General features: G+C 39.1%; 1 protein-coding gene across 1 annotated transcript in view; it reads right to left on the reverse strand.

The window, feature by feature from the left end:
• LOC115330592 (venom metalloproteinase antarease-like TtrivMP_A) overlaps positions 1-20,788 on the reverse strand; it is a 186,136-nt gene that overhangs the window by 97,800 nt on the left and 67,548 nt on the right. The window contains exons 2-3 of the mRNA XM_040214695.1: positions 5,322-5,494; positions 1,899-1,991 (exon numbers count right to left, since the gene is read on the reverse strand). Of these exons, the coding sequence (XP_040070629.1) occupies positions 1,899-1,991; positions 5,322-5,494 (266 nt within the window). The remainder of the gene's footprint in view (positions 1-1,898; positions 1,992-5,321; positions 5,495-20,788) is intronic.

The following is a 20,788-nucleotide window of genomic DNA, read 5'->3' on the forward strand; positions in this document are numbered from 1 at the left end:
GACCGGGAAATGTTATACACCACCCCTGTGGTGCATGAGATATACTGCGTTCTAAGGGCTGTGTCGCAAGGTATTTTCTTTTCTTTTTTAGAGCACAGCTTTTAGGCCCCTGTTTCCGGCTAGAGTGGCGTCGCCATCGGCGCAACTGCGCGTCGGATTATGGGACAATAACGTCACATAGGACGTCACGAGAGGTCACGAGGGAAGAGGAGGAAACTATTCCGATAAATTGAGTGGAAAAATTCTCTGCAAGACTTAGCATGAAAATTGCCCCGCTAAATTTAGAGGAAAAACTTCTCTCCTACGTTTAGTGGAAAGAATTCCCCGCTAGATGTAGCGGAACAATTTCCCCGCCAGATTGGGCGAAACGAATTGCCCGCTAAATGTAGCGGAAAAATCTTCCTGATAAGTTTAGCGGAAAAAATTCCCCGCTGCATTTAGCGGTAAAAATTCCCGCTATATTTAGCGGAAATTGTTAGTCACTAAATTTAGGGGAATGAATTTCTTGCTAGATTTACCGCCAAAATTTTCCCGATATATTTAGCAAAAAAGTGGTCCGCCAAATTTAGCGGAAACATTTTTTCCCTAAATCTAGCGGGAAATTTCCCCGCTAAGTTTATCGAAAAAATTTCCCGCTAAATTTAGCGGAAAATATCTGATAAATTTATCGTTAAAATTTTCCGCTAAATTTAGCGAAAAAACACTGCGCTCGAAAAAAATTCCGCAAATTTAGCGTAAAACTTTTCCCACTGGAAAAATTTACCGATACATTTAGCGAAAAAAAGTGTCGGCTAAATTTAGCGAAAAAGTTATTGGCTAAATTTAGCGGAAAATATTTCCTGATAAATTTATCGGAAAAAATTCTGTGCTGAATTTGGCGGAAACATTTCCCGGCTAAATTTTCCAGCTAGATATAGCGAAAACATTTCCACGCTGAATTTAGGGGGGAATTTTCTGCTAAACTTAGCGGGGATTTTTTCACTGCATTTAGCGAGAAATGTAGTGTAAAATTTTACGCGAAATGAAAGGATAGCAGGAGAGGAGGAGGCGAGGGGAGGATGGGGAAAAGGGGCATACCCTCCCGTCCGTAGCCTCCCCCCTCCTCAAGAGCTGCGCTTTAATTCGGCATTACAGAGACTTGTAAACGTGTTTCATTTTTTTTTTTTTTGTTCTTCTTTTAACTTGTCTGCACATTGAGTAGGCCAAGAAAACCTACTTCATGGTCAGACAAGTTTGCATAGCGAAATCTACGGTTTAATCTGTACGAGCTATCTGTGCTCAATATGTATACTGGATATGTGTTTTCGTTTTGTCAATCAAACATAAAATAAATATTTTAAGAATGGCTCATTTCGAAGGGTGAAATGTACACCTAAATAATATTAATACCATCGTATTACTCCCCTATTTAGGAAATCTATGCTTTGGTCATTCCAGAAAATTGTCGGGATTTTCAGTGACCATGTCCACGGGGTTTATACACGATAAATATTTAAATGTACTTACAAAATATTGATAAAACCCAGCCCTTCCTCCCAATAACATTGACAAGGGAAGGAAGTGTTGGCATAAATGATAGCATCTCCAAGGGTTATTTTAATAGATTTAGAAGTAATTTCCTCTTAAAACGTTAACTTGAATACTTGCCCTTTTCATCTAACTTGCATCATAAATAAAGAGGTATACAGGCGTTTCCAGATGAAGGCCCAGCGTATAAGCTGTTTGCAACCCCCTCCGACTTTCTTTGTATCAATATTTTACACATGTGTATTTTAAAGGAGGGTTGGAGGGGGGTGGCGGAGTCAGGACATCCGGACTCCCCTCAGCATTCCTAAGTGATCACGGTCGATGATGTTTGAACGTGGGTCTGCTAAGAATGGTAAATGTTGTGTTCTTACCACTTCCACAGTTCCGTTTTGCTCTGACACCGACACAGCTGCCATCTTACTTTTATCGTAATAAATATTCTTTACCACCTCCTTTCCATCCACCTGAAAAAAATAAGATACTAGCACTAATATTTTGTAAAATAATCTGTAGGGACCATTTGGGATTTTATTTGAACACGCTAATTTTCAAGCAATTTAGGTGCGTGCGAAATTAGAAACGCGAAAATTTAATTTTTATTAAAAAATATTGTCTTTGTTTTGTAGAATCTTTTCCCTGGAAATTGTGGCTTATTATGCACCAGTTTAGCAAGGATAGAACACGAGTTTTGTCTAATTAGCTTTCCAAGGCTGCTCGAAAGTATTTTTTTTTTACAAAACGTAAAAAAAATCTTAATAATATATATAGATATAGATCAACCGCAATATTTAAATTAAATTTGTTTTTTCAGTAGTTGCTTGTTTGTTCTTTAGTTGCGACAATCAAAAATCGTGAGGAAGTACTTCAAGTGTATGGACTGGCCTTCTTCGCATCTGAACTTCCTCTTTTCTGTTCAGACTCCTCCCAAGCCTCCTTCCTCCTTCCCTCCAAATAAACACACATTTAGCTGTTGCTGCTGGTTTACGCTTTTACAGTAACTCTATAATTGTTTGGTGTTCATTGGTTTGAGTAATTGAAGGCACACATTTTGCGCAGGTAGTGCATAAATTGGCCTCTTTTTATTTTGCCCCATCCAAGAAGGTCGCAAAATAATGCGAGTTATTGCGCCACAGGCAGTGTCAATTCGATATACGTTAAGCTCAAGGGCCTTTGTGTGAGCAACGCTTTGCTGTGAATGCTCGAGGGTTCGTGTTAGTCATACAGGTTCACTAATCCAATTGCAAACTCTGGGCGCCCTGGCGGCTCCCCAGCCCAGTTGCCCGACTACGGCTCACTGGTGGCGGACTTCCCCGCGTGGCGGCGGAGTGAAGCCGGCCTCTTGCACATCGCGCGCGCCGCCTTGATATGGTGGATTAGAGGCTTTGTACAGGCAGTCACTGCCTGGACTCATGCACCACTGGTAATGTTGTAGTGTATTGATCGTCTCGTCCTTGTCTAATTAAATGCAGTTTACTGTTGTTGAAACTGCTGGCTCCGTGTTATGTCCCGGGTTAGGTATGCAGCAAGGCAAACCAACCACAAACATTACTAAATGTATAAAGCCCCGCTACTTTAACGCACCTTCAAATCTTACTGTCTAATAAATTGACGTCTTTGCCTAGAGAAAAACGAGCAGAAAAGCACAGCTTGAGAAACGATAGTTTTGACTGAGATGCCCCAAAAAAAATCAAACGCCTGTGGAGCCTTTTTTCTGTCTTTGATCCACTGAAAATATTTGGTTTAATATATTAGTCATTCTTCGCGGCAGATATTCCCAACCACAATGGTTAATAGAAGTCGATATAATAATATTAATAATAATAGTAATAGCAATAACAACAATAATATAGATATTTATAAAATAATCTTTGTTTGGGGTGCCCAAAAGCACCACATCAGTCTTCCACTTGGTGCGCCAACACAAACAATAAAACCAGCAAAAAAAAATCCTAGACACTCATAAAGTTAAGAGACAAATGTAAGGTTATCCAAACGGCGACAGTACATTGAAACTGAAGCATAGTGAGCGAACATAGTAGCAAAAGAAATATCACGTAAGGCATAAAGGGACATGAAAGTTCACCCTTTGAGGGAGTTACGGAGAATCAAATGTACCATTAGCAACCTTGTGCAGAGAAAGAAAATCTCAAACAGGTCTCCTGGTAGGCAGAAGTAAAAGTGAGAAGATTTCGAGAATGTGTTCATAACTATAATAAAAGCTCCTCTCGAAGTATCTATCATAAACAATTCGAATCACCTTTTTCTGAACATTTTCGATTGTTATAGCCTGTGTCTTAGATATTGAGTTCCATATGACAGAGGCAAGCTCGAGTCGTGACCTTGCTGTAGATATAATTACATAAATCTCAAGATCTATTTACCTAGACAAAGAAAACCATCATGAAGTTGAGACCTCTAGATAAAAAGGCAACTTCTCCGAGATAGCATATCAAGCTAAACATACATGTAATGAATGCAATCTAGAAGATCATCTGCGCTAACCAGAGTAGAGCACTGATCAGGACACACTCGCAAGTGCAGTCTTCGTGATTGGAGGGTTATGACACATTCATTTCGATCAAGCTTGGTCACTCGGCGTAAAAGAAAACAGAGGATTCTTACGCAAAATACCAATCGTCATAATCTGAACCGTGAGATATTGAGAAATAAAATAATGTACACGGCAAGTCAAAGCCTCTTAGATTTTGAACCGTCTTGTATTTTTTTATCCGTGTCTAGAATTTAAATTGTGATATTTCCTAGAAAGCTCGCTTGTATGTTTTGCTTCTTGAAATACAAACCTGAATATTATTTTTGTTAAACGTAAACAACGAAGAAGTAATTCTTTGAGATTACACTTTCTGATAAGCGCTATTTACGCGGAATGACGAAATTTACTGCCAGATTCAGGGTTTGTAGAATTAACCTAAAACTTGGAAGCCACAAGAAAATAAAAACCCGGAAAGACGGATGAAATAAATAATGAAAAAATTTAGTCGAGTTGACTGAAAAATCCTTTATCTTTTTATTTAATTAAAACTCATGTTGTGTGGAATGTAGACTGAATTGTTGCAAAATTGTTAAACAAATATTACTGTCCTAGAGATTTTAGTAGTAAGCTCATTGGGCTGATTCAACACACAAGCATATATATCTAAAACGCTTTTCTTTACATTTGGATGTCCATATATATTTGATCTTATGGGCATTTTGTGTATACGAAAGGGCAGCGTATGGCCAGCAAATTTATGGCCGCAGCAAGGAGCTCAATCTGCGAAATTTTGCAGCATTTTAGTAAGATATATGTTTTTTAAATACGAAAGAAACGGTAAATACAGCCATGCACATCTTGAATGTGAAAGTTTCCTCGGCGGGACTTTAAGGTTATTATAAAATATCAAAGGCGAACGTTAAACATCAAATCATATTACAAGCTGGAAAAATGTTACTCATGAAAAACGCATATATCTTAATGCGCAAGTAAAATTAAGGCAAAATATCACTATACACAAAATATTTGAAAAGTCGCCTTATTTTATCAGTTATACTATTTCAAATGTGTGATTGGAAGAAGATTTGTCTATGCAGTCATTTTGTGTTAATATATCTGCAAGCATAGCAGCAGTATACTTTTTTTGTTGTTTTACATTATAAAAGCATAAAGCTCCCTTGCATTAGAATATTAAATATTCAAACACTGCATTATATACATATGCTGATTTCACAAGGGAAAACACATTTTCACGACGCGAAAATATGATAGAATTTTTTTGCAAATAATGAAAAATACTTACAATGGTATCTACTTGCTCAGCGCCATTAGTACTCGAGACAACTAACTTGTCGGCGATAGCAGAGCTTTTTTCTAAACTCAGAGAAAGTTGTTCAGTGATTTGAAGAATTTTTTCTCCGTTGATCCCTCTTGCTTCCAGGAGTCTTGGATAAACAACATACTCTGCGGATGAACCTGCGTCAGAGGTGATAATGATAAAGTTTCTTTGCAGAAGTACATGTGCACAATTGCAAAATTTCGCTGTATTTTTTTTTAGCTGCGTTATTATAAAACAAATTTGAGTTTTTCAAAACGAACGGGTAATTCTGGTTTCAGCTTACAAACGTTATACCAGAGAAAATTTGCTACGCACTACTGAATCGTATTCCATGAGTTTATTTAGCGAATACTAAACTTTTGTTTTTGATGCATGGCCGACTCGTCACAGTAAATACAAATAAAAAGCTTTGAAAAAGCGCTTGGAAATAAATTAAACTCCGAGTATGTTATTGAACCACTGACTTCCCCGCCATCGAGGAAACAGTATTCGTTGTAAATATTTGTAACGAACAACAGATATTCGAAACAGTGTTGTTTGAAATTAGCAATGAAAACAGCTTTGGTGAATCTACTACTCAAAGGATGCGCGCAAAATAACGTAGAACATTATCGACCTATTTCCATTCTGTCTTGCTTTGCTAAAATACTGGAAAAACATTTGTGGATAACTATGAAGAGCTTTTTAAATAAACACTGTATACTATCTCCTTATCAGTGCTGGTTCACACGGGGCCGGGGTACTCAAATTCTCCTTGAGGACTTTTCTGACATACTCAATTTATCTTTTGAACGGAATCAAGTCGCCTGCGTACTCTTCTTTGATGTCCGCAAGACATTTGATAGTGTTAGCCATCGCATTTTGTTAAAGCTTTCAAACTTAAGCTTTTGAGGCTCTTTTCTAGATTTACTGAAAAACTGTCTACAGGTTAGGCATTAATGTGTTTCATTTTGAGCGTATCATAGCGGATTTATTTCAATCAAAGCTGGTATCCCCCAGGGCTCGGTCTTAAATACACTGCTATTTAATCTTTATGTTAATGACCTCTCCATGGCGATACCAATTTCACTATTTCAATATGCTGACGAATCCGTTATTATACCTAGAGCGTCTAATTTACCAGATGCATTTTCGTCTTAACAACTGCGGCAGTTAGAACTATAGAGTGGTTTGAAGCTAATTTAATTAAAGTTAATGCATCGAAATCGCAGTTAATGTTTTCACAACCGGCGTAAAAAAAGTTAATATAACCTCCTCTTTACGGTTACATACGTCTGGATGTGTATTATGTGCATGTGAGCCTATACAGCATACGTCTTCTATAAAATATCTTGGCCTATTCTTTGACATTGACCGAACCTGGAACACTCATCTTGCTCATGTGTGTAAGAAAATTCGTGTAGTGTCTTGTTTGTTATACAACTCGAGATATTTTATGCCACTATGAGTTCGAAAAATTGTTGTAGATGCTCTAGTCTACAGTGTGCTCCTTCACGATATTACCATGTGTGGTCATTCTGCACTCCGTTGGCTTAATTAAAATTAATTCGATTGTGCGTTCTTTGTTAAAAACATTTCATATGATTTACGCCTTGGTATGGATATTGACATGTTTAAAGCACTGCAATTTCCTGACTTTAACTCGCTATTGATGGAAACTGTTGTTCATAGGCATTTTTGGGATAGTCAATTTAAAGCTCTATATGTAGCTTCTCATATTCTTAGACCCAAAGAGCGTTACCAGATACCTCGACGTTCGAGAACATTTGGAAACAGAGCTCGTAGCTACTATATACCAGCATTTCTGAACAAACTACCTTCAAGTATTCTAAATTTCAGAACAAAATACAGCTCAAAAAAGCCTCGAGAAATTTTAGTTCGTAAAGTGCTACTAGTTTGCTTTTGTTATTCTGATTTCTTTGTGTGGATTTTATTTTACATGTCTTCTTGCATACGGCTGGTTTCATTGATTGTAAGACGCTGCCAGTCGAGCCCAATGTGACTTAGGCAGGTCTGCCTTAACAGACGTTTTGTTCATTTTCAGTAAAATATTAATATTGTTATGAAAAAAAAAAAGAGTTCTGGGTACGTCTTAAGTGTTTATTATTTCGGATGTATATGAATCTTTTCCGGTTCCCTCCGAGCCATCTATTTTTGTTTTGTTTTTTATGGTATACAGGAGTCACTGATCACAGAGAAAATGACACTCCGCATTTTAATATTATTGTGCTACTTTCAAAAATTATTATGAGCATTTTTTTAGTTGCCGCAGGAGCTTACAAATATCGTGATGAACTGGTTTCATTAAAATGGATTGTTTGCAAGTCCTTTTTTTTGCTGGACGTAATATGAGAAACCTTTTGAATGGTTCCTTAGCGTCTCATCCTTTTTTGTGTGTTATTTTTATTCTTCCTGAGTAAAGTTGAGCATCGAAAACTGCTGTATACTAAGGGACATCGCAATATACGTTTTCTCTTTCGCATTTCTCAGCTGATCTGTCCACGCTGTCAAAGTAAACTGTCTTAAAATGATAGTGACTTCTCTTAAATGCACCATCTTTTCGTAGTTCCAATGCGGATGAAAGTAGAAACACGCTGATCTGCGACCTGGGTCTGATATCGCCAACACAGAACACATAAGACTTCGAGTGGTATGTTAAGGTAAACTGCGTAGTTTCATCTCTAGTAAAGGTGACGCTACTCAGCCTGAAACCCGTAAAGGAAAGAAACAAAGAGCATTGGCTTTTTGTTTCTTTAGATTAACGCTACTTGGCCGGCGAAACAAAAACCAGAGGAAAGGGGAACCTCAAAAAGTATAAAAGCGCCCTAAAAAACAAAAAAAACAAAGACAAAGTAATACAACCACAAGGCGGAGCTAGTTGCAGACCGAAATAACCATCTTGCGAAAGAGAGTTTTTGCAGAAGGTTAAATTTGTGAACAGAAGAAAAGTTCAAGTGAATTATGGTTTTAAGCTTTCACCCTTTTTTACTCCAGGTGTCCTGGAAAAACGGATTAAAGGACAACTCCGCTTCATTTTTGGTTAAAAAAACAAAAACAAAGAACAATGCAGTCTTTTTCAGTATCGCCTAGGAAGACCAAACGTCAAATACTACGACGCAGTTTTGTCTAAATGTTTTTTAAACGGTCCCGCAAACTTTGCAACTCGCTAAGTTGCTGAAATCGGCTGACTCGAGCGGGCGAATTCAGGCGCAACCAACAGCGCAGTCAGGGCTACGGCATGGACGGAGCCCACATTAAGCCAAACGTCATCATCATGGTCCCCTTTCGCTTGTTTTTACTTCTCGGGGAGAGCGTAGCGCATCACGTCAGCAACGTTGCCTCTCGGCGCTCAACGATGTGCACGTGATTGGCGTAACGCGCCTGCGCAGCGTGCTTCTTCGGAGCCGCTCGGCCGCCCGCCATTGTCCCGCCGTTACTGCCGTCTTCCGCGTCACAACCACCGTCGTCGTCTCACCGTTTGTGATTAATAGGGAGTTGCAGTAGATCGTTTTTCTCCTCCGCTACGGTATCCGTGAAGAAAACGCCGCAGCTGCGCATGCGCGCCGCCAGCCTTCTCTGCATAGTTCAAGGTCTTGTGGCGGATTACGGAGCGCTATCCGGGTGCTTAGCGGGCTGCTGGAACGGTCTACTACAATTTCCGATTGTATCTCGGAGTTTTGTCCACACTACGGACACCACGTGCGCAGACTTATGCCGCAGTTGTGCAGACGTCGTCGAATGCCGTAGACATCAAAACGTGGCAAAGAGTGCGGTGCAGATGACACTCGCGCCTGCCACACGCCCGCCCCAATCGCGCCCGTCGTTGGGCCCAGGATCATGTGAAATCTCGTACCACGTGAGGGCCATGTACTTGGCGGCCAGAGGCCAATGTTGCCGGATCGAGCCGAAGTTTAGGTTTCAATTTCCGCTCGTGTTTAAAATGAGATTAAAAATAAATATCCGATTTTATTGCGAAACAAAGAACGTAGTGTCTTTTACTAGGGCTTTTTAATTCGAAATCACTAATTATCCATAAATCTTCGGAATTAAGCGGAGTTGCCCTTTAAGACCTACATTTTCTGCCCAGACTACGTGAAAACTATACATATTGGTTTAAGCAGTAATGCACTCTACGTATTGTTTAAGTTTATATTTAGAAATCTGAAATTAGCTTTATACTTTCATGTGGATGCCAAGTAAATTACAGCCAAAGGAATCAATTTTCTTCTTGTAAAAGTTTGGATGCCCATGTTTCATCAACTAAGAGCATAGCCTAAGAAAAAAAATAAAACATGCCTTTTAATGGGCGCGATGCATATTTTGCCGGGCGATATTAGGTGGAAGGTGAAGTGACTTAGGCAGAGTAATGAAGGGACGCAGTGCCAGTACGCAAGGAGTGAGTCCTAGATTCTTTCAAGGTCACGTGGAAGGGCGTCGATTGAATCCAGATGCGCTGGCTAGACGGTTTCCTGGTGCTTTGCTATATTGTAGTCCCAACTAAAGTGCCGGAGATTCGCAGTTTGAGATTGAAGCCTCTCAGAATATCTTTCCGAAGTTTCTTGCTTTCTCTGGGGTGATTCCTGTGCCGGCTTTCCAATCTTTATATTTCAATCTCCACCATTTTATCAAATATTTTGGTGCCTTCTGTCGCAGATTTGGCTCGAGGATTACTCTTTAGAATACCAGGATAAACAAAGGGTGCTATTAGGAAGGGGAGAGAAGAAGCTTCTATGAGTGAATTCGGCGGTAAAGTATGGGTTGCAAGAGAAGAAAACCCATTCATTTTATGCCTTGTATAGTTTCTCTTGGCTCAATCAAGCCAGATTCATCTAGCTCTTTTTTTTTCTCGAAGAAATGCACGCGAGTTCATACAGCAAAACGTTCAGTCTCGAAATAAAAAAAGCGGGTAATAAATGTCTAATAATAACTGTCTTTCAGAAAAAAAATGGAACGGCCAATGTTTATTCTTTTGCTTCGAGCTTTTATTTTATTTTGCAAATTGCCCAATTATTTATTTATTTACGCACTATCACTCTTTGTTTATCGGTATGTAAGTATACTTTTCGCAGAAATGATATAACTGAGAGTGGGCGTGACACAGACGTGCGCACTTTTCCTAAATTACGTTTCCTGTGGGTTTCACGTATTCTTTTGGTTTATGCTTTCTGCTAGAAGTATAGTTATATTGACACATTCGAATATTTGGGTATATAAATTTACAGCATGCAAATGTAGCAGTTTATTTTTGGAATAGCAAATTTTTCAAAACTTTTTTGTGTCATGCAAATAAACTTTCTATTTGAGAAGTCTGAACGTCTTGTTAAGGGTTAGTCACGTGCTTCCGTGTGGATAGCGCGCGAAGGCTATAGTCAATAAGTTTGGCCAGTCCTGTTATTTTTTATTAGAGCTTTTGCAATATTCTAGGCTCTGAGGGGCTTTATTTTCAAAAACATTTTACCAAACGGGAAAGTAAATAGCTTGGATGCACATGTATCAAACAGCTTCAGCAATTATCTGTCATAAATAAAACTATGGTGGCGAACATTTAGAGACTGCGGAGGTTTATGTGTATTGCGTCTGATTAATGCTGCAGTGATGTCGTGTATTTCTATTTGCTCAGATAAAAAGATCCGAAGTGTCTAGATATAAATGGTAATAAAAACCCAAGACTCTGGTACACAGAAGGGGACGAACGCAATACAACGTCTCAAACTTGGATGCACACGTATCAAACAGCTTCAGCAATTATCTGTCATAAATAAAACTGTGGTGGCGAACATTTAGAGACTGCGGAGGTTTATGTGTATTGCGTCTGATTAATGCTGCAGTGATGTCGTGTATTTCTATTTGCTCAGATAAAAAGATCCGAAGTGTCTAGATATAAATGGTAATAAAAACCCAAGACTCTGGTACACAGAAGGGGACGAACGCAGTACAACGTCTCAAACTTGGATGCACATGTATCAAACAGCTTCAGCAATTATCTGTCATAAATAAAACTATGGTGGCGAACATTTAGAGACTGCGTGTATTGCGTCTGATTAATGCTCCAGTGATGTCGTGTATTTCTATTTGCTCAGATAAAAAGATCCGAAGTGTCTAGATATAAATGGTAATAAAAACCCAAGACTCTGGTACACAGAAGGGGACGAACGCAGTACAACGTCTCAAACTTGGATGCACATGTATCAAACAGCTTCAGCAATTATCTGTCATAAATAAAACTATGGTGGCGAACATTTAGAGACTGCGGAGGTTTATGTGTATTGCGTCTGATTAATGCTGCAGTGATGTCGTGTATTTCTATTTGCTCAGATAAAAAGATCCGAAGTGTCTAGATATAAATGGTAATAAAAACCCAAGACTCTGGTACACAGAAGGGGACGAACGCAATACAATGTCTCAAACTTGGATGCACACGTATCAAACAGCTTCAGCAATTATCTGTCATAAATAAAACTATGGTGGCGAACATTTAGAGACTGCGGAGGTTTATGTGTATTGCGTCTGATTAATGCTGCAGTGATGTCGTGTATTTCTATTTGCTCAGATAAAAAGATCCGAAGTGTCTAGATATAAATGGTAATAAAAACCCAAGACTCTGGTACACAGAAGGGGACGAACGCAGTACCACGTCTCAAACTTGGATGCACATGTATCAAACAGCTTCAGCAATTATCTGTCATAAATAAAACTATGGTGGCGAACATTTAGAGACTGCGGAGGTTTATGTGTATTGCGTCTGATTAATGCTCCAGTGATGTCGTGTATTTCTATTTGCTCAGATAAAAAGATCCGAAGTGTCTAGATATAAATGGTAATAAAAACCCAAGACTCTGGTACACAGAAGGGGACGTACGCAGTACAACGTCTCAAACTTGGATGCACATGTATCAAACAGCTTCAGCAATTATCTGTCATAAATAAAACTATGGTGGCGAACATTTAGAGACTGCAGAGGTTTATGTGTATTGCGTCTGAATAATGCTGCAGTGATGTCGTGTATTTCTATTTGCTCAGATAAAAAGATCCGAGGTGTCTAGATATAAATGGTAATAAAAACCCAAGACTCTGGTACACAGAAGGGGACGAACGCAGTACAACGTCTCAAACTTGGATGCACATGTATCAAACAGCTTCAGCAATTATCTGTCATAAATAAAACTATGGTGGCGAACATTTAGAGACTGCGGAGGTTTATGTGTATTGCGTCTGATTAATGCTCCAGTGATGTCGTGTATTTCTATTTGCTCAGATAAAAAGATCCGAAGTGTCTAGATATAAATGGTAATAAAAACCCAAGACTCTGGTACACAGAAGGGGACGTACGCAGTACAACGTCTCAAACTTGGATGCACATGTATCAAACAGCTTCAGCAATTATCTGTCATAAATAAAACTATGGTGGCGAACATTTAGAGACTGCAGAGGTTTATGTGTATTGCGTCTGAATAATGCTGCAGTGATGTCGTGTATTTCTATTTGCTCAGATAAAAAGATCCGAGGTGTCTAGATATAAATGGTAATAAAAACCCAAGACTCTGGTACACAGAAGGGGACGAACGCAGTACAACGTCTCAAACTTGGATGCACATGTATCAAACAGCTTCAGCAATTATCTGTCATAAATAAATCTATGGTGGCGAACATTTAGAGACTGCGGAGGTTTATGTGTATTGCGTCTGATTAATGCTGCAGTGATGTCGTGTATTTCTATTTGCTCAGATAAAAAGATCCGAAGTGTCTAGATATAAATGGTAATGAAAACCCAAGACTCTGGTACACAGAAGGGGACGAACGCAATACAACGTCTCAAACTTGGATGCACAGGTATCAAACAGCTTCAGCAATTATCTGTCATAAATAAAACTGTGGTGGCGAACATTTAGAGACTGCAGAGGTTTATGTGTATTGCGTCTGATTAATGCTGCAGTGATGTCGTGTATTTCTATTTGCTCAGATAAAAAGATCCGAGGTGTCTAGATATAAATGGTAATAAAAGCCCAAGACTCTGGTACACAGAAGGGGACGAACGCAGTACAACGTCTCAAAACTGGATGCACATGTATCAAACAGCTTCAGCAATTATCTGTCATAAATAAAACTATGGTGGCGAACATTTAGAGACTGCGGAGGTTTATGTGTATTGCGTCTGATTAATGCTGCAGTGATGTCGTGTATTTCTATTTGCTCAGATAAAAAGATCCGAGGTGTCTAGATATAAATGCTAATAAAAACCCAAGACTCTGGTACACAGAAGGGGACGAACGCAATACAACGTCTCAAAACTGGATGCACATGTATCAAACAGCTTCAGCAATTATCTGTCATAAATAAAACTGTGGTGGCGAACATTTAGAGACTGCGGAGGTTTATGTGTATTGCGTCTGATTAATGCTGCAGTGATGTCGTGTATTTCTATTTGCTCAGATAAAAAGATCCGAAGTGTCTAGATATAAATGGTAATAAAAACCCAAGACTCTGGTACACAGAAGGGGACGAACGCAGTACAACGTCTCAAACTTGGATGCACAGGTATCAAACAGCTTCAGCAATTATCTGTCATAAATAAAACTGTGGTGGCGAACATTTAGAGACTGCAGAGGTTTATGTGTATTGCGTCTGATTAATGCTCCAGTGATGTCGTGTATTTCTATTTGCTCAGATAAAAAGATCCGAGGTGTCTAGATATAAATGGTAATAAAAACCCAAGACTCTGGTACACAGAAGGGGACGAACGCAGTACAACGTCTCAAAACTGGATGCACATGTATCAAACAGCTTCAGCAATTATCTGTCATAAATAAAACTATGGTGGCGAACATTTAGAGACTGCGGAGGTTTATGTGTATTGCGTCTGATTAATGCTGCAGTGATGTCGTGTATTTCTATTTGCTCAGATAAAAAGATCCGAGGTGTCTAGATATAAATGCTAATAAAAACCCAAGACTCTGGTACACAGAAGGGGACGAACGCAATACAACGTCTCAAAACTGGATGCACATGTATCAAACAGCTTCAGCAATTATCTGTCATAAATAAAACTGTGGTGGCGAACATTTAGAGACTGCAGAGGTTTATGTGTATTGCGTCTGAATAATGCTGCAGTGATGTCGTGTATTTCTATTTGCTCAAATAAAAAGATCCGAGGTGTCTAGATATAAATGGTAATAAAAACCCAAGACTCTGGTACACAGAAGGGGACGAACGCAGTACAACGTCTCAAAACTGGATGCACATGTATCAAACAGCTTCAGCAATTATCTGTCATAAATAAAACTATGGTGGCGAACATTTAGAGACTGCGGAGGTTTCTGTGTATTGCGTCTGATTAATGCTGCAGTGATGTCGTGTATTTCTATTTGCTCAGATAAAAAGATCCGAAGTGTCTAGATATAAATGGTAATGAAAACCCAAGACTCTGGTACACAGAAGGGGACGAACGCAATACAACGTCTCAAAACTGGATGCACATGTATCAAACAGCTTCAGCAATTATCTGTCATAAATAAAACTATGGTGGCGAACATTTAGAGACTGCGGAGGTTTATGTGTATTGCGTCTGATTAATGCTGCAGTGATGTCGTGTATTTCTATTTGCTCAGATAAAAAGATCCGAAGTGTCTAGATATAAATGGTAATGAAAACCCAAGACTCTGGTACACAGAAGGGGACGAACGCAATACAACGTCTCAAACTTGGATGCACATGTATCAAACAGCTTCAGCAATTATCTGTCATAAATAAAACTATGGTGGCGAACATTTAGAGACTGCGGAGGTTTATGTGTATTGCGTCTGATTAATGCTGCAGTGATGTCGTGTATTTCTATTTGCTCAGATAAAAAGATCCGAAGTGTCTAGATATAAATGGTAATGAAAACCCAAGACTCTGGTACACAGAAGGGGACGAACGCAATACAACGTCTCAAAACTGGATGCACATGTATCAAACAGCTTCAGCAATTATCTGTCATAAATAAAACTATGGTGGCGAACATTTAGAGACTGCGGAGGTTTATGTGTATTGCGTCTGATTAATGCTGCAGTGATGTCGTGTATTTCTATTTGCTCAGATAAAAAGATCCGAAGTGTCTAGATATAAATGGTAATGAAAACCCAAGACTCTGGTACACAGAAGGGGACGAACGCAATACAACGTCTCAAACTTGGATGCACATGTATCAAACAGCTTCAGCAATTATCTGTCATAAATAAAACTATGGTGGCGAACATTTAGAGACTGCGGAGGTTTCTGTGTATTGCGTCTGATTAATGCTGCAGTGATGTCGTGTATTTCTATTTGCTCAGATAAAAAGATCCGAAGTGTCTAGATATAAATGGTAATGAAAACCCAAGACTCTGGTACACAGAAGGGGACGAACGCAATACAACGTCTCAAAACTGGATGCACATGTATCAAACAGCTTCAGCAATTATCTGTCATAAATAAAACTGTGGTGGCGAACATTTAGAGACTGCAGAGGTTTATGTGTATTGCGTCTGATTAATGCTGCAGTGATGTCGTGTATTTCTATTTGCTCAGATAAAAAGATCCGAAGTGTCTAGATATAAATGGTAATGAAAACCCAAGACTCTGGTACACAGAAGGGGACGAACGCGATACAACGTCTCAAACTTGGATGCACATGTATCAAACAGCTTCAGCAATTATCTGTCATAAATAAAACTATGGTGGCGAACATTTAGAGACTGCGGAGGTTTATGTGTATTGCGTCTGATTAATGCTGCAGTGATGTCGTGTATTTCTATTTGCTCAGATAAAAAGATCCGAGGTGTCTAGATATAAATGGTAATAAAAGCCCAAGACTCTGGTACACAGAAGGGGACGAACGCAATACAACGTCTCAAACTTGGATGCACATGTATCAAACAGCTTCAGCAATTATCTGTCATAAATAAAACTAAGGTGGCGAACATTTAGAGACTGCGGAGGTTTATGTGTATTGCGTCTGATTAATGCTGCAGTGATGTCGTGTATTTCTATTTGCTCAGATAAAAAGATCCGAAGTGTCTAGATATAAATGGTAATGAAAACCCAAGACTCTGGTACACAGAAGGGGACGAACGCAATACAACGTCTCAAACTTGGATGCACATGTATCAAACAGCTTCAGCAATTATCTGTCATAAATAAAACTATGGTGGCGAACATTTAGAGACTGCGGAGGTTTATGTGTATTGCGTCTGATTAATGCTGCAGTGATGTCGTGTATTTCTATTTGCTCAGATAAAAAGATCCGAAGTGTCTAGATATAAATGGTAATGAAAACCCAAGACTCTGGTACACAGAAGGGGACGAACGCAATACAACGTCTCAAAACTGGATGCACATGTATCAAACAGCTTCAGCAATTATCTGTCATAAATAAAACTATGGTGGCGAACATTTAGAGACTGCGGAGGTTTCTGTGTATTGCGTCTGATTAATGCTGCAGTGATGTCGTGTATTTCTATTTGCTCAGATAAAAAGATCCGAAGTGTCTAGATATAAATGGTAATGAAAACCCAAGACTCTGGTACACAGAAGGGGACGAACGCAATACAACGTCTCAAACTTGGATGCACATGTATCAAACAGCTTCAGCAATTATCTGTCATAAATAAAACTATGGTGGCGAACATTTAGAGACTGCGGAGGTTTATGTGTATTGCGTCTGATTAATGCTGCAGTGATGTCGTGTATTTCTATTTGCTCAGATAAAAAGATCCGAAGTGTCTAGATATAAATGGTAATGAAAACCCAAGACTCTGGTACACAGAAGGGGACGAACGCAATACAACGTCTCAAAACTGGATGCACATGTATCAAACAGCTTCAGCAATTATCTGTCATAAATAAAACTATGGTGGCGAACATTTAGAGACTGCGGAGGTTTATGTGTATTGCGTCTGATTAATGCTGCAGTGATGTCGTGTATTTCTATTTGCTCAGATAAAAAGATCCGAAGTGTCTAGATATAAATGGTAATGAAAACCCAAGACTCTGGTACACAGAAGGGGACGAACGCAATACAACGTCTCAAAACTGGATGCACATGTATCAAACAGCTTCAGCAATTATCTGTCATAAATAAAACTATGGTGGCGAACATTTAGAGACTGCGGAGGTTTATGTGTATTGCGTCTGATTAATGCTGCAGTGATGTCGTGTATTTCTATTTGCTCAGATAAAAAGATCCGAAGTGTCTAGATATAAATGGTAATGAAAACCCAAGACTCTGGTACACAGAAGGGGACGAACGCAATACAACGTCTCAAACTTGGATGCACATGTATCAAACAGCTTCAGCAATTATCTGTCATAAATAAAACTATGGTGGCGAACATTTAGAGACTGCGGAGGTTTCTGTGTATTGCGTCTGATTAATGCTGCAGTGATGTCGTGTATTTCTATTTGCTCAGATAAAAAGATCCGAAGTGTCTAGATATAAATGGTAATGAAAACCCAAGACTCTGGTACACAGAAGGGGACGAACGCAATACAACGTCTCAAAACTGGATGCACATGTATCAAACAGCTTCAGCAATTATCTGTCATAAATAAAACTATGGTGGCGAGCATTTAGAGACTGCGGAGGTTTATGTGTATTGCGTCTGATTAATGCTGCAGTGATGTCGTGTATTTCTATTTGCTCAGATAAAAAGATCCGAAGTGTCTAGATATAAATGGTAATGAAAACCCAAGACTCTGGTACACAGAAGGGGACGAACGCAATACAACGTCTCAAACTTGGATGCACATGTATCAAACAGCTTCAGCAATTATCTGTCATAAATAAAACTATGGTGGCGAACATTTAGAGACTGCGGAGGTTTATGTGTATTGCGTCTGATTAATGCTGCAGTGATGTCGTGTATTTCTATTTGCTCAGATAAAAAGATCCGAAGTGTCTAGATATAAATGGTAATGAAAACCCAAGACTCTGGTACACAGAAGGGGACGAACGCAATACAACGTCTCAAACTTGGATGCACATGTATCAAACAGCTTCAGCAATTATCTGTCATAAATAAAACTATGGTGGCGAACATTTAGAGACTGCGGAGGTTTATGTGTATTGCGTCTGATTAATGCTGCAGTGATGTCGTGTATTTCTATTTGCTCAGATAAAAAGATCCGAAGTGTCTAGATATAAATGGTAATGAAAACCCAAGACTCTGGTACACAGAAGGGGACGAACGCAATACAACGTCTCAAAACTGGATGCACATGTATCAAACAGCTTCAGCAATTATCTGTCATAAATAAAACTATGGTGGCGAACATTTAGAGACTGCGGAGGTTTATGTGTATTGCGTCTGATTAATGCTGCAGTGATGTCGTGTATTTCTATTTGCTCAGATAAAAAGATCCGAAGTGTCTAGATATAAATGGTAATGAAAACCCAAGACTCTGGTACACAGAAGGGGACGAACGCAATACAACGTCTCAAACTTGGATGCACATGTATCAAACAGCTTCAGCAATTATCTGTCATAAATAAAACTATGGTGGCGAACATTTAGAGACTGCGGAGGTTTCTGTGTATTGCGTCTGATTAATGCTGCAGTGATGTCGTGTATTTCTATTTGCTCAGATAAAAAGATCCGAAGTGTCTAGATATAAATGGTAATGAAAACCCAAGACTCTGGTACACAGAAGGGGACGAACGCAATACAACGTCTCAAAACTGGATGCACATGTATCAAACAGCTTCAGCAATTATCTGTCATAAATAAAACTGTGGTGGCGAACATTTAGAGACTGCAGAGGTTTATGTGTATTGCGTCTGATTAATGCTGCAGTGATGTCGTGTATTTCTATTTGCTCAGATAAAAAGATCCGAAGTGTCTAGATATAAATGGTAATGAAAACCCAAGACTCTGGTACACAGAAGGGGACGAACGCGATACAACGTCTCAAACTTGGATGCACATGTATCAAACAGCTTCAGCAATTATCTGTCATAAATAAAACTATGGTGGCGAACATTTAGAGACTGCGGAGGTTTATGTGTATTGCGTCTGATTAATGCTGCAGTGATGTCGTGTATTTCTATTTGCTCAGATAAAAAGATCCGAGGTGTCTAGATATAAATGGTAATAAAAGCCCAAGACTCTGGTACACAGAAGGGGACGAACGCAATACAACGTCTCAAACTTGGATGCACATGTATCAAACAGCTTCAGCAATTATCTGTCATAAATAAAACTAAGGTGGCGAACATTTAGAGACTGCGGAGGTTTATGTGTATTGCGTCTGATTAATGCTGCAGTGATGTCGTGTATTTCTATTTGCTCAGATAAAAAGATCCGAAGTGTCTAGATATAAATGGTAATGAAAACCCAAGACTCTGGTACACAGAAGGGGACGAACGCAATACAACGTCTCAAACTTGGATGCACATGTATCAAACAGCTTCAGCAATTATCTGTCATAAATAAAACTATGGTGGCGAACATTTAGAGACTGCGGAGGTTTATGTGTATTGCGTCTGATTAATGCTGCAGTGATGTCGTGTATTTCTATTTGCTCAGATAAAAAGATCCGAAGTGTCTAGATATAAATGGTAATGAAAACCCAAGACTCTGGTACACAGAAGGGGACGAACGCAATACAACGTCTCAAAACTGGATGCACATGTATCAAACAGCTTCAGCAATTATCTGTCATAAATAAAACTATGGTGGCGAACATTTAGAGACTGCGGAGGTTTATGTGTATTGCGTCTGATTAATGCTGCAGTGATGTCGTGTATTTCTATTTGCTCAGATAAAAAGATCCGAAGTGTCTAGATATAAATGGTAATGAAAACCCAAGACTCTGGTACACAGAAGGGGACGAACGCAATACAACGTCTCAAACTTGGATGCACATGTATCAAACAGCTTCAGCAATTATCTGTCATAAATAAAACTATGGTGGCGAACATTTAGAGACTGCGGAGGTTTCTGTGTATTGCGTCTGATTAATGCTGCAGTGATGTCGTGTATTTCTATTTGCTCAGATAAAAAGATCCGAAGTGTCTAGATATAAATGGTAATGAAAACCCAAGACTCTGGTACACAGAAGGGGACGAACGCAATACAACGTCTCAAAACTGGATGCACATGTATCAAACAGCTTCAGCAATTATCTGTCATAAATAAAACTATGGTGGCGAGCATTTAGAGACTGCGGAGGTTTATGTGTATTGCGTCTGATTAATGCTGCAGTGATGTCGTGTATTTCTATTTGCTCAGATAAAAAGATCCGAAGTGTCTAGATATAAATGGTAATGAAAACCCAAGACTCTGGTACACAGAAGGGGACGAACGCAATACAACGTCTCAAACTTGGATGCACATGTATCAAACAGCTTCAGCAATTATCTGTCATAAATAAAACTATGGTGGCGAACATTTAGAGACTGCGGAGGTTTATGTGTA

Source organism: Ixodes scapularis, unplaced genomic scaffold (assembly GCF_016920785.2).
Source record: "Ixodes scapularis isolate PalLabHiFi unplaced genomic scaffold, ASM1692078v2 PGA_scaffold4__175_contigs__length_147842914, whole genome shotgun sequence".
In the NCBI taxonomy this organism is placed as follows: Eukaryota; Metazoa; Arthropoda; class Arachnida; order Ixodida; family Ixodidae; genus Ixodes; species Ixodes scapularis.